Source organism: Ammodytes marinus (genome assembly GCF_949987685.1).
Source record: "Ammodytes marinus genome assembly, chromosome: 11".
Taxonomy (NCBI): domain Eukaryota; kingdom Metazoa; phylum Chordata; class Actinopteri; order Uranoscopiformes; family Ammodytidae; genus Ammodytes; species Ammodytes marinus.
This window is the reverse complement of record NC_137215.1, coordinates 8,422,799-8,438,221: the sequence shown is the minus strand read 5'-3', so window position 1 is coordinate 8,438,221 and position 15,423 is coordinate 8,422,799. Positions and strand designations below refer to the sequence as shown.

The window sequence follows — 15,423 nt, the reverse complement described above, 5'->3', positions numbered from 1 at the left end:
TGAGACTGCATGCATGCACACAAATACACAACACTTGCACAGCTGTTCGCTCAGCCCCTCTCATACTCTTCCTGCTGCCTCCTACGCCTGTATCCCAATGCTCAGCTGAATCACTCTGTCTTTTCTGTCTCTAACATGTGCGCACACACACACACACACACATCCTGGCAGAGACGAAATACAGCATATAGGGATAAACAGGTGGTCTCGCCCAACCAACACAATTTTCTTAACCATGTATGTTTGTTGTGAGTAATTCAGTCCTATAATATTGCCATTTTCAGGATCGACAAATAAAAGAAAAAATATCCATCCAGCAGAAGCACAGATATTATGTTTTTTTTTATTACAAGCAAGGGCTGCAACTAACATTTACTAACATGTCCATAAATCTGATGATCTTGTCCTCGATTGTAAAATGAAATATTAAAGAAGTCTATTAAAATGTTTGAAAATATGCCATTCTCGGTTTCTCACAGCCCATGGTGATGTCTTTAAAACTGTTTCTTTTGTTTTCGAAAACCAACATACATTTAATTTACTGTCACATGTCACACTGTGACAAAGCACACAAGAGCAAATCCTCTCATTGGAGAAGCTGGAACCAGGGAAATACTTGGCATTTTTGCTGGAAGAATAACTGAAACCATTCGTCGATTAATCAGAATAGTTGCTGTGGCATCGATGGAGACAATGTATCACAACTACACACGCAGCCTCTGGAGCCACACAAGACTTTAAACAACAACAACCTCTCTTCACATAAATGCTGTAGCGCTCTCACATACTTTGAAGTGTTATATATGTTGTAATACAAAAACAAGTCAACTGATCCAACTGTCAAAAGGTAAATTTTTTTAAATAAAATTAGATCCTTACCCGATTTACGTTTGCCGGAGCCTCCACAGTCTCTGAAAAGGAAGCAACACCAGAGAAACATGGTCAGTGTGAGTGAAGGGGCAGAAGAGGTCAAAACATGAATAGGACCTTGATCAGTCCAGTAACTGGTTAAAGCTGAAACCTCTCCCTGGGACCAACCAAACGTAGTTGGCACAGAAGTCACCGGCCAAACCCTCCATGAGAATGCACGCCGAACTTGACCCACTAACGGAGGGAGGGAGACAGGGTGTGATACAGCAACATGTCTGGAGGTCCACAGAGAGTGTGTCAAGGACAGTAACATAATAATCTAACAAATCATCAGATGTTTTAAGACAATATTCTCCCATGCGTGTTTTTATCTGTTTAAATGGTAGGCATGGTGTGTAATGTACGTGAGGGTGTTGCAGCTGCCTCTGTTCATAATAGAACGGCATTTATCTATTTGACAACAGTATCATATCCCCCCAGATAAGTCCCATTCATGTTCAGATGTGAAAGAATCTTTCTGTTCCAAAGCCTGGACTGTAACAAAACATTGAAGGAAAAAGAGCATTTGTGTCAATGAATCCGCTCTGTGCATTCACACTCATTGGGGTCAGAGAGCAGCAATTAGCCATTGACTTTGTGCAGAATAGCTGTACTTTGCTGTGTGCTCCTTTGTGTTTTTTTTTTTTTTTTTGGTCTTTAGTAGAAAGACTGGAAAAGATCATTTGCATAATAGGAAACCTGTCGCTTGTTGGAGAAAATATGACGCTATTATTTAGGTTTGACAGAAAGTCATTCACAGGCAAAAATAATAATAAAAACTTTTGGAGCGATGAGCACGGCGTAAATACATTTAAATACATTCATTAAAGTGCTGTCAGTTCAATTTGAGTGCTTATGCTTAATTCACCGTAATGCAGGTATATAAATGACGATACTTCACGTAACTACTTAATCCAGTTTGTTGGATTTATGATTGGCATTTCAATACGGACCAACATTTTATTTACTGAATGTGTGTACGCATGTTTATGTGTGGTTAGTAGCTTGAGGAGGTGCTGGCTGGCTTGCACGTCCTCATTTAGTTAACTGAGAGGCGGAGAGAAAGCTGTGGTTTGATGCAGATGGGAACAGACACCTGGCTCTCTAGGGAGGCCAGCAGCAGGACTGGAGCCATGGCCAGTTATGGATATGAGTACATGTTTGGATAAACCTTGTCCAGCATTTGCCAGGTTACAGCGTGTTCTTCGACTCTCTGTGTTGCATTGATTCTGGTTAACAAGAAAAGTTTAAAAAAATTTAATAAAAACGTTTTACTATTTTGGAATTTCTGAAGTTGAATTGTATCCTGTAGTGCAAAGAAGCCATTCAACATTTTGGTTTCGCTTTTAAAAGGCCAACAATTTATTTATTTTTTTACATGGATTGGACTCAAAAAATGGAGGTCAGTGTCTGGCAAGCATCATTAAGGGATTTCCCTTGTTCAAGCTAAGCAAAACTTCTTGCTTAATCAAAACATTATTTTTTTCACCAGTAACTATATTCCTCTGTTATGATAAAGTAATGTTTGGCCCAAGGCATCTCTGGTCCCAAATGCATGAACAAATGCAAAGTTATGAGACATTTACAATCACAGATGTAATAGCTCACAGCACAGTTCAGCTTCATTAAAAACATAAATGATATACGATTCTTAATTTTGAAATAAAGAAACAAAGTTTACCGTGACTGTACTGTTGAACTGGATTATGACAAAGTGAAAAACCTATGTTTGTATTGGATCTTAAAGTAATGTTCACACTGTGGAAAAACAATCGCAAAAAAAAAAAACGTGGCAATATGAATTTCATATCTTTCCATAGGATACGACGGGCAGAAAACACAATAAAACATTTATGCTGAGCCAACGTCAATACGGTTGTAGCTTAATAAAAAATGTGTATTGTCTAAGTGGATTATGTATCACCGAAGGCAACTTTAAAACTGTGATTTCACTGGGAGTGGATTGGAAAGCGAACAGTGTCAGTCGTGGTGTTTCTTTAGGCAATGTAGCATAAACTTACAGATCAATTATAATGTTTTTTTTATGGTAACCGTTTCAGACGCTGTCCAGACAAATGAATTGGAATACATGTTAAACTTTTCTGGAGTATATATTTTGAAGCATTCTTTGTTTATTTTGTCCAAATCTGGCAGGGTGGAGATGAAACTGAGGGAAGCGCTGTAGAGGTTTGGGGAGACATGATGGGGATAAAGTAGATGCTTGACCTGGCCTGCTAGCTTGTGACCCTTAGCACAGGGCTGGAATAATACTCACGATACCCAGGGGGAAACTGAGCACACAGCTCTGGCTCTATGCGCTCTCCTCCTATCACCAGTAAAAATCTAATAGATGAGGGGAAGGTAAGCAGGCAAGGAAAATATAGCTATATATCTGACTAACACTATAAATACGCGTTTTAAGACTTTGCGCCTGTGTTTTTACGGGTAGATGCCAAACCTTAAAGCTATAGTGTGTAACTTTTCCATATAAATGAATGCCGGTTACATTCAAGTCATCACCAAAGGAGCTGACACAAAGGTGATTAAGCCTTTCAACTCTCTCTGTCCTTCTCAGTATGGCAGCGTTTACAAACTGGTGTAACCCCCTAACATTGGCGCAGGAGCTCAGATAAATCCCAAGAAGCGGCCAAGAAATGTTTCAGTTGTTGATTCTACTACTTCTAAGAAAAAACCTGGGCGTACAACAGAAGGTATAAAATCCAAGCGTGATCACTGAAGGCTTATCTCATGTAGATTAGGCAACAGTGTTGTTGTAATTACTCTGAATTCCTCATGGGGGTGACAGAAGTTACGCACTATAGCTTCAACGGTAGAGTGAGTCATAGAAGTTAGCAGATAGATATTAAAATTATGATTTCATCACTATGCACACGCCCACACCAGGAGACACAGAATACGGATGTACACATAGAATGCATGGGCTGAACACGTCATTAAAAATCCAAGCCCGTGAGAGTCCATCCTGGAGAATAACCATCTGTTTGCACATAACTGCAGCTCACTCTTTGTAGGTGGGCCTATTAGAAATGGAATGTGTGAGACATTAGTCCTATGCTCACATTTCTCAGCTAAGCCGGAGGACTGAAGTGCCTGCCCTGCTGCATGTGTATACATTACACAGACACTCCTGGCTGGCCTTAGATTAACCTCCACAGGAGTCACCTCAAGCTCGGGGGTCAAAGGGTCGTCATCATTGAACAGGAAATCATTGTGATAGAGAGGATGGGCTGCTTCAGCGCACAGAGAAGGTGCAGTAGGAGTTGCTTTGTGTACATCCTTGAGAAACCAATTAACGCTGCGTATTCAAATCCCCACACAAGCGCAGTAAAAGTGTGGGCCCAAATCTCCTGATTACACATTGATGTCAGGATGAAAGAATGTTACTTTGACCACGAATAAACCACTAATAACTTCCCCAGTGGTAAAACACTGATGTAAAATGAGGCTGTAAAATAAAGCCTTCCAAACAACGTTATTGTCTCTCCTATAAATCAAAATGCATAATTGTGTAGTCAGACTAATCATGTTGCGTTTACACGTTCACAATGTGGGGACTCGTCTCCCATTTGGGGACAAAATTTACAAGGTTAATCATTAAATTCTAGCGATAAGACTTAGTTTTTTGGTTGAGGTTAGGGGGTTAGGAGCACTGCAGTTGTAATTAAGTCGACAGTAAACCTACAGGAAATGAAGGCGTGAATGTTAATGAGTTGTGTGTGTGTTTACTTTTTTCATTACATGCCTATGAAAGGAGTCCACAGTAGCTGCACCATGTTCAATGAGGAATGTGTTTCGACTACTAGTTCCTTACCAACAGTACGATCATTGTTTTGAATGAATTGATTTCATTCTGTAGATTTCCAGTCATTTCTGTCATGTGAATATGACTCACCAGAAGCAAGTCCTTTGACCCATTGAATGAAGTGAGATGGTGTTTTGATCTCTGGTGTCTGTCAGCAAGGAGGGTTTTTCCCCCTTTTCCTGCTCGCTGGTTGAGATTGTTCTTATCTTAAGCTGCAGAGCTAACGCTGTGGTGGATGCTAAATGTCAACATCGCAATCCTGTTTCACACAGAGTCACACGAGCGGTTCTCGTTTGTCAAGGTTGTTTTCAACAAGTCTACAGGGTGTGGAGTAGCTAACAAGTACTGCAGTTATGTGATATAAAGGCGTATAAAAATATTGATGACAAACTACCTCAGAGCAGCTATGATGCGCACAAAGGGGTTTCCTGGTACAGTGCAGACACATAGTTTCGTTGTTATGTGGCACTTAGGAGTGGATTAAGAGAGTTTGTGACCTATGTTATTTACTTGGCTTGTATGAGTCATGTAAAAGGCAAAAGACTGGAATTCATAATGCTTTATTCTGAATAAAGTTTCATTCATAAATTCCCTCATTCAATTGACTGAAATAAAACATATAACCAAGGTAAACTTAATGCAAAATAAAGATTCTGTTCACCAGATCATCATCATGGCTTGACAATTTACTTAAAAAAAAATGTTTATCATACCGTTCTCTATGCAGGTCTCCGTCTGCTATCTCCCTCTGTTGCACCCCAGTGTATCGTCCCCTACTGCAGGCAATTCTAATATCACCATGACAGTCACATCCCCCGTGACCGCCTCTCATATTACTCATGGACCGCTTTGCTCTTCATTTGAAAATTGTTCTGTCTATATTTTACGGGCATTGATCACGTCAATGATGCAATCTCCCGAATGATCACCCGTTAACGAGTAGGCGGGATTTGGAACACTTGTCTGATGAAAACTTTGAGGACAAAGATAGATTTAGGATAGGAATATGAAAATTATCTCGTATGAGGCCCACTGGCCTTGAATTGACTGTATTGATGTATGCACAGGAAGTACACTTCAGCAAACACTGATATTTTCAATTGTGTCCATAGAGGTGCATTTTCCTCTATGGGGTCAAGGTCTCATCCTTTGATTTGATTTTTGCATGTTGTGTCAGTATGTTGGGTCCCATATACTCAGACTCCCAAATCTAGATGTAGAGCAAGACTACAGTGCAACCGAAAAACCCCAACTAACTTTCAGATCAGAAAAACATAAACTGAATTGATTTGGCTGCATGAAAGCTAAAATTTAATTTAAAATTGGGATGATGCCATGGAGAAGATTGATATATGCATCTGCCTACAGGAATAATTCTAAATTGTGCCGTTGCCCTTGACCAAGTTTTTTGGCCTCAGAAGTGCAGATGGTATCCAGGCGCTGCGCTGTGGCTGCACACAGGATGGATCAAATGCAGAGGACAAATTTCCCCACAGGGTTTTTTTTTTTTTTTTAAGTTTAACTCACTTATTAAAACTCTAAAAATATAGCACAAAGCAAAGTCACATTGCAGATGGGGGTGGTGAAAGATAGTTTTTTAATAAACAAGCAGCAACATGAGGCTGACATTGACAATTTAGAAAAACACCTTACGAATGGTGTTTCAAATCTGCATCATTGTCAACTTAACGCTGCAGTGTTGAAAAGAATGATTGATGACTAAAACTTTGCATACTTATTTCATACCTGGCCTGGAGCATTCATTATCAAAGGGAAATATCAACACTTTCATTAAATATCATCTACAGTACATGGACCATAAACAGTCATTTGTGCCGATCAGGACCCAGTGTGTAGGTTTGATGTGAACGGTTGTGAAAAACATGTTTTTATTCTCCAAATGTATTGTGATGTCTATTTTTTATTGAATTGTCTTTAAGTTTTTCTCCAAAAGTTTTCTTTTCTTGTGAAATATTCAATAATGTTAATAGACTGATGTCATAGTTTCAATTGAAACTATTTTTGACCTTTTGATATTGACGTGTTTGTACCTGAGGGGTTATTAGAGGAGACGTTATTCCAGCTAATTTCACGAGCCACTAACTTTCCTCATGATTAAAAAACAGCTTACTCTATCCCAACGTAACAATGTTGACGTATTTATCAGTATTGTGGTTTATTATAAATAGTAAGGTTCATTAAGGATATTAGAGATAGAGAAATAACTGTTTGCGTAGTCTTTGTGCATCTGTCTGTCAACAATTATTATCAAAAACTCAGTTAGTTAACTCATTCTGTGCCCACATGCAACATCTGCCTCATATCAGTGCGACATGATAATGTGTCTCAGCTTATTGTATGGCTCCCTCTTGTGATGGAGCAATGTCACATAAATTTATTTTTTTATTTTTTCAGAAATGTTTGCAGTGTCATCTGTTGGCCGATAGATGGCAGTGGCAGATAAATGTCATTGCCTCACTGCTGGTGCTTATAGCTCATGGCTATTAGTAACCTCTAAGACTAATGGCAAAAATAGCAGTAAAATGGATCTGAATCATGTTTTATGGTGGAAAGAATGTCACCAGTATGATTGGCATTTTAGTTCATCACAGCAATAGATACATGATAGGCTGATTGGATAAAGGTTTAACTGTGTTTTATACAGCCAGTACTTGTTTACGTACGTATATTACTTGACAGGAGCAGCAGGGACTTTGTTGAACTCTGCCATTATCCCCTAAATAGAAAATCTGTTATCCTTTAAGCTGTTTTCAAATTATTTCCAAACATCTCATTCCTTGTTTTGCCTAAAATGTAATGAAACAGCTCACAAAGTATGTGGAAACTTTACGGCTGTAAACAGTCCTTTTCCCCAACCTAATATAAACAGTTAAACACTAACAATTAATGTTTATCCAGCGTACCTCATTGCGTCACAAGATTAATTTATTTGCGATGTGGCAAACTTGCAAAACAACAGATTAACAACCTTAAAAAGTTATTTTGTAATGGTCCAGATTCCCCCAGTAGTAGTGAGTGACCTGAGCACTTGTGTGGCGCGTCTTTTGGACATCTCTGTTTAAACTGCAACTGGCCTGTCTGGGAGACTGGGGGAGTATTTCACTTTGAAGAGGGATTAACATGTATGGGTGGTGGGGGTTAGAGGTAAAGCAGCCAGGCCTGCTAGTGCAGAGACCACTCAAGATGTTACTCTACCACACTGTTCTCCTTGAATGTGTTGTTGGGAAGCGTATATTTGAGGAGTTAAAATCCATATCTTAGTGTGTGTGGGGGGGAGGGATTCTGTCACAGATGTACTTCAACTGAACATAAATCAAAAGGACAAAGAAGAATTCAGACGAGAAAAAAGTCATCTAGCAGCCGGTCTGCAATTACTCCCACACGCAACTTTGAACTGAGTATGATGAATGACTGAGCCGGAGAGTTTTATCTAGCTCCGAGAGACTTGAACTCAGCTGCACTTTCACTGACACCGCTGATCCTTTACGCATTTCTTTTGAAGGTTCAGGTGTCAGCGCCCAGAAGTCATGATTAATAAAATGCAGTGCCTCTCAACCAGCCTCAATCAGTCATCTCTGAGACACTGCAAAGCCTCTGGATCAAGACAGGTCAGTGCGGGTGAAAGACATCCAGTCCTCCAGACTCCAGCTGCTGAACCCCACACGCACACGCACACGCACACGCACACGCACACGCACACACACACACACACACACACAGTCCGCTGCTGTGGCCTGTGTGACGAACCCTCGGAGGGATTCGATTGGTATCAAACTGTTCTATATAACAGAGATAATGCTAATGCTATTTTTTTTTGTTTTTTAGAAACTATTTCTAATGCACCTTCAGTTGGCACTCCCAATTTCCTGACAATACAATGACAATAAAGTGTATCTCATCTCATGACATTGATAGCCCAATGATTTGTATGCGTTGAAAAGATACTCACTCTTTGGGAGGGTTGAGATCCTCTGACGTGGTCTCAAAGAACTTGAGTACCTCCTCACTTTGGGAAAGGTGGGAGGGAAGCTTCAACAGATTCTGTAGGAGTGAGAAAAGGGAGCGATGAAAGCTATACATACTTAAATGGTTACGTGTGTTTTTTTTAAATGCAGTAGTTTGGTTTGAATGTCCGTTTACAACACTTAGTTATCGTACAGTCAGTCAGAGCAGAGGACCGGGGCGGAGATGCGGAGAGAGGGTGTGGAGGGGAAGGAAGAAGGCTATGACTGAGCTCTTACGGTGAGGGTTAAAACAAAGGGAAAAACACAGAGGTGATGTAGTGTTACCACCGTCTGTCTCAGCTGCATACACATTCAAAATGTGATGTTTCAGCCCTCTGAAAAAAATAAATCTTAAAGGCACATTTCATTATTTAGTCAAGTAATCTAGTGTTGTTCTCTTTAAGCTTTCTGACCTTCACAGCGAACCTTTGTACCCCTAAATGAAAACTGCTGAAACACTTTGCAACGCACACACACACACACACACACACACACACACACACACACACACACACACACACACACACACACACACACACACACACACACACACACACACACACACACACACACACACACACACACACACACACACACACACACACACACACACACACACACACACACACTCACACTCACTCACACTCTCTCTCTCCCCTCTCTGACCAGATGAACGCAAGAGCTCCAGGTAGCAGTCTGCACTCGCTACAACTACACTCCAAGTCTGCTGATTCATCCGTATATTCTCTAGATTCCGTGTTACCCCTGTGTGCCCCTGTTTTCCTCCTATCCTTCATAGGCTGGCTGACAACTATTTACATTGGTGACAGGAAGTGACCAGCGCAGATAGAGCAGTTGCTTTCCTGTTGAGGCTGGTTGGGGGGGGGGGAGATAAATGCTGAGGGCCAAGCCCGGAAACACGGTGGCAAATTGTTTATGGAGCAGGCAGCAGAGCATTGTCACAGTATAGTCCTGGAGTCATTGTGGGAAACCCAGCCCTTTGTTCTTACTTTGCAGTAATTATCCAGGTGCTTCAGCCTCCTGACGGCTACTTCTCGTATCTGACTCCGGCGAAACAAGACTTTACCTGAGGAAAGGCAGAGCAGTGTCAGTGGTACATAAATGATCTTTTTTTTTTTTAAATGTAGCGTCTGAAACTTCAGATCATCAATATGATGTTGATCCTAAATGGCAGGTGGGAATATAATATTTTAAGGTTTTCGCCCATTCATTTATCATGTACAGTCTCTCTCCAAAGCCCTTCCTTTTGAGTTTAGTGTTTATTTGCATTTGGCTCTTTTATTAGACATGACACACTAAAGAAAAAGTAGCGTACATGCATATTAAATAATGAAGAGTTGATTTTATAAACAGAAGAACTCCAAAGAGTCTACTAAACTTCAACATTAATGAGCAGTTGTAAAAAGTTAGGTTTCGCCCTGTAAAAGTCCTGGGCTTTTATAACTATCTCTGGAGAGTGGCTGCTAATGTCAGTGTCTAAAAGCACTGTGCATGCTGATGTGTAAGGTCTTGGGCTTTCAGAGGGATCATAACAGCTCTGGCCAGACTTGAGCAGTAAAGCTTGTCTTAACAAAGGACCTCTTCACTGCTCGCCTCTGCGCTGCCCTACAATGACTTTATCACATTAGACAAATCCCTCTCTCTGCTAGCCTCCTACTGCCCTGGCACACCAAAAATTGATGTGGCATGGGTGGAGTACGGCATTTAATAACACAATGCAATGTGGTAGGCCATGGTATGGAGTATGTAGGAGTACTAACAAACATCTGTTGTGTGCGAAAATGTCGAAGGACTTTCTTTTTGTTTATACAAAAAGAAAGTTTAGAACTCTTGGATTTTATTGGATTAAAAACCTAAAAATAGATTTGATGTTTTGTTGTGAATCGTGTTCAGCACCTGGCAAAAAGGGAATAATCCTCTTTTTGGGGTCCTTCTGTCCTCCATCAATTGGGAATTGGTCGAGGATTCGCATCTGCAAAAAGTAAAAGGAAAAAGTTAAGAGTGACACAAACAAGTGTTGTGCAGCACATCTCAAAAACCCGTATTTTTGCCTGCTATGCAACAATGAATGCTAATTGAAATGGCGCACAATCATTATGGTGTGACTGCTTGATGGCTAAACCGCATGAACTGCCACAAGTTTATCAGTCTATCAAAGTTAAAAGTGGAGGAATCGGAGATGAGAACGGAAACAAAAATGGGGGTCGCAAACTCTCCTGGAACAGTCAACCTCCTTGTTACGGTACATGACTCCAACACGGGATGTAATTACATATGGACTGAAAAGCTACTGTGTCGTGTAACCACAAACAGTTTCACTTTGATCTCTGAAGCAGCAGACAAGGTTACATCACCCACACTTATCTGGAAAAAAAGTTAAAAGCAAGTTCTACTTAAGGAGCTTAGAAAGCGATCATAGGACATAATGATCCCTTTGATGTTACCACTTGATAAAATCTATAGAAAGATATATAACTCGAAACAGAACTAAATGATACAAGCATACTGTGCCGAGTCTTTTATGATGACAACATAAAACAATTACTCTCAAAGTAGCAGTTTGCAGCTGTCTCAGCAGGCTTCTCTCCTCCAATACATGTATATTGTGTGTGCATCTGTCCCTTGTCTACGAGGAACATGTGGTGTGCTCTGTATGATGTATGAGCATGTTTAGTCGGGTGCTGAAGAAAACATGCGTCGCAAATGTGATAAGTGTGTGTCTGTATGGCGGACAAGAGGTTCTGGTTTCCTCTCTGAATAAATCATGGCAGTGTATGCCATTAACACACACAGGAGAGCATCCTACAGTTACAGCAAGCTCGGGGAAAAAACATCCAGATGGTGGCGCGCCTTTGTTCGCTCTGCCGCGCCTTGTTCCAGATGTGCTCCGTTGAACAGCAAAGTCAAACTGAAGCACACTCATCTGGGAGGAGAACAAGGCTGAGGAGACTAAGGTCTGGGTCTAAACCAGGCCAAAAACAACCAGGTGGACACACAGAATCAAGTTTGCAGGGTAAAGCTGGACCCACTCTGTCTGGGCATGGAGGAGTTGTTTGTAGGACTTCTAAAAAGGAAGAGGTGGTTTGGTGTCTCCTCTTGTGGTCGTCTCTTTTTCTTCTGCTCTTTTGCTGCCTTTGCTAAATCTCAAAATGTATCTAGGGGTGTGGGATCCCCCCCCAATACACCTAAGAATATACACAGCTGACAAGAAATGGGTTCTTTTGAAGAGGACCCCAACCATTATTGTGGTTAAAGGGGCAAAGTAAAAGAGCTGAGTATTAAGTACAGCCATGGTTAACCACACCTGCACTTAAACATGCACAACACACGTGCGCTTTGTGCTATCCTAAAAAAACTGAGAAGGCAAGAAATCTTATATGTAAACAAACCAGGCTGTTTTTTTTCTATGTATAATACTTTGGCAATAATACAATTCTACATGGTAAGCCCCCAAAACACCCATTTAATGTAACAACCGTTTTTTTTTGTCTGACACACTTGTATCTACACACTTATACTTCCTCTAAGATGGGAGCTTTCACTCAACACATTCAGGAACCAGGTCGAAGTCAAGGAGCTGTGGTGACATCAATGCCTGGCTACACTCACAGCTCAACGGGACAGGTGTGAAAGCTGTTTCTATGACAACAGACCTGAAACAACTTGGAACAAACCTGTGGGTGGGTGAAAATGTCTCACATTTCATAGACCTTTAATTTCAGTGGCTTCACGGACCCGGGATTCTGTACTTACACTATACTTAATCCCTAAACTCTACACAGGGTACTAAGCCAAGTGTTCCCACTGGAAAAATGAACATGTCAATGTGGGAACAGGTGCTATGATGTAATGGAGTTTCCCAGTCTCTTCTTCTTACACACATGATTATCAGTGTTGTGAATAAAAAGTCCTTGGAAAGAAAAAGCAATAAACACTGTCTCAAACATATCTCTATTATGGAACAATAAGATTGTGGTTGTGGACATGAATTATGGTGCTGGGAGTAACCCAAACAGCTTCTGTGCACTGTAATGATCTTCATTTAAACTTAATTGCACTCACAGGAGTGTGGGGGGGGGGGCAGACAAAGAGACATTGCACTGAGAAACAGACAAACAACCCATTCTGATAGGAATCTGGAAACGGGGGGAGTTTGGAGGAGTGTTTGAGTGGGAAAACATGCTGCTTGACAGTTTGTTTACTGCAGAGAGATTGTGATGCAAGTGCTTTCTGTCACAGATGTATCATGCATGTTGTTGTTACGAAAGCTTCCAAGTCATCATTATCAGAAATGTCTCCTCCTAGTACTAATGAGTTGCCGAAACACTGACTTGACACATTGAATTTGGTTTACAGGTATACTACACATGTATATGAAAAGAGGAGAGAACTGTGTGGGACTGTATCTGACAAATTGCCTCAAGTGACATCACATGAGTCGGCGACAGTTGGGGCTGAAAACTATGAAAACAAATAATAATTCTGAATCTAAATCAGTGCAGCACTTTTACGTCCCTCCTTTGCCTGCTAACTCGTACGTTTTTGTCAGTTTCAGGAGAAAAATAACCCTGTGAAAGACACATATTTTGTTTGGGAATGTAGGCCAGACAAATCTCCACACAGACTGGGTAGAGCTGACCTAGTCCAAATCCCCCAATCCAAAAATAATGACAACTAAGCGGGTTTTTGCCCAAAAGGAAACCAGGCCTGCTTGCACACAACACAATCCCCTTGTGGAAGGCTATGACCCATGTTCTCTCTCCATCGCTGTGGTTGAATAATGAGGTGAGGGGAGGGGGCTCACTCCCTTCTCTCTGGCGGTAAACTCTGCTTGACACACTGACCAATTCTGCTCACGTCAAAACAAATGCGGGTCAAAAAACATTTCCCTCTGAGTCCAGAAACTGCGCTTGATGGAATGGAATTCAAGGCTCAGCAGTATTCAACATGAAAACAAATGTCTTTAAAAACAAGGAGTCCAAGTGCTTAACTCTGCACATGCATTACAAAGAACAGGCTTCACTTGAGGTCAGCAGATGAGACGCTAAGAGGGAGGCAGATAAGCTTCCCAGAGGAGCAGTTATGAGTGATGTCTATTGCATGGGAGAGGTTTGAAACATTAGCAGTGAGTGCACTTTTGGACATCCATTTGGTAATGAAAATGGATACTTAATCTTTAGAAGACAAAACGCAAAGCTGCATGTTGTTGACAACCAGCTGAATAGGTCTGATGGTGCAAATGCTATGAATAATTGGCCTCTGTTTAAAAGGCGTTTCTTGTTCTGTGACCTTACTTGGCTTTTCTGAATTCTCAATTAATCGTTATGAGATGAGATCATGGTCACATTTGTCAAACCCCTTGTTCATCAAATGCACTTCTCTCTGTCACCTTCTAGTGAACACAAAAGAGGCAATTGTCCTACGAAGACAGAGAACTATGCAGGGATGTGCAAAGATCGTAGGTGTCAGTTGGCAGACGCACAAACAATGGCTAAGTTCCAGCATAGGAGACAACTCAGTCTCAGTTAAATAGCAATCTTATCTAAAGTTCAGAGGGAAAGCATCTTTCTTCCAATGTTCCAAAACTGTTCATTACCCACCCCCCCCCCCCCCCCCACCCCCCCCCTCCCCAACCTTTTCCTGGTCACAACTTCCTTGCATAAATTGGCCCTTGCATTACATAAACTACTTTACATACTCTCTTCGAAGAGCTCACTGGCTATACTTATAATCACAACAAAACTAAACAAAAATAACAGTTGCAACCTGCTAACATGCTATCTCACCCAGTAGTTGGAAAAGGCTTTTGTCTAATTTTCACAACTCTTCAATCCAAAATTATTCTTATAGTATGCAAGTGTGCCGAGTTCAAGACACTTCATCTTTCCCCTATATGTTCATATAGGGACTAATAAAACACGCTGTCCCCACCCATTCTTGTATGGACAGCTGCAGACTTTTTGTTCTTCACGGATTGCTGTGGCCAGACAAACACACCCCGGCAGCAGGGATCTGTGACAAGACTAATGTTTACAGAGACAGGAGAGAAGCTCTGTTTCCATCCAACAGACCAGGGTAGAAATGTTCCTGGCTATTAGCAAGAGACCAGAGAACAAAGGGTTTCCTCTGCTGCCTTTAACACAGCCAGCCCACCAGAGCCACTCCTCTGTAGAGCGCAATCTGGCAGAGAGGGTTATCAGAGACGAGCCCAGACCAGAGTCTCTTTAGGTTTCAACCCCTAACACTGTTTCTTAGGCTACGTAGCTGTTACAATCCTTCTAACAAACAACTAACTATGGTATAACTAACTATATAATAGTATATATACAATATAGACAAGCTAGCCCGCCTGTCTGGTTGATATGTAAACTTAAAGATGTAGTCAGCGATGCTGGGGAACTCTTGCGGACAACATCACTGAGTCAAAATCAATGGATATCTCCTCATGATCCGATAACTGTGTGCGTGCTGAAAAAAAGTGTTAATACACAGCCTCTGTAAACTGGCATGTTGCTAGCTATGGTGGACCACCTTTGTTATACCCTTTGTTAACATGCCAGTTTACAGAGCCTAGGCTCTGTGTTAACCCCTGATTTGTTTTAGCCACACACACAGTACATACAGACAGTGGATTATTTAGAGACA

The 15,423-nt window shown here is 41.2% G+C and overlaps 1 protein-coding gene across 4 annotated transcripts in view; it reads right to left on the bottom strand.

The window, feature by feature from the left end:
• The window catches only part of LOC307257316 (SH3 and PX domain-containing protein 2A-like), a 58,356-nt gene that overhangs the window by 28,827 nt on the left and 14,106 nt on the right, over positions 1-15,423 (bottom strand). For 3 of the 4 annotated variants that reach the window (XM_080036506.1, XM_080036507.1, XM_080036508.1), the window contains exons 3-6: positions 10,675-10,750; positions 9,768-9,844; positions 8,703-8,794; positions 880-911 (exon numbers count right to left, since the gene is read on the bottom strand). In XM_080036506.1, coding sequence (XP_079892632.1) covers positions 880-911; positions 8,703-8,794; positions 9,768-9,844; positions 10,675-10,750 — 277 coding nt within the window. Of the gene's footprint in view, positions 1-879; positions 912-5,445; positions 5,463-8,702; positions 8,795-9,767; positions 9,845-10,674; positions 10,751-15,423 lie in introns of those variants that run through there. The other variant, XM_080036509.1, reaches the window with a different exon arrangement.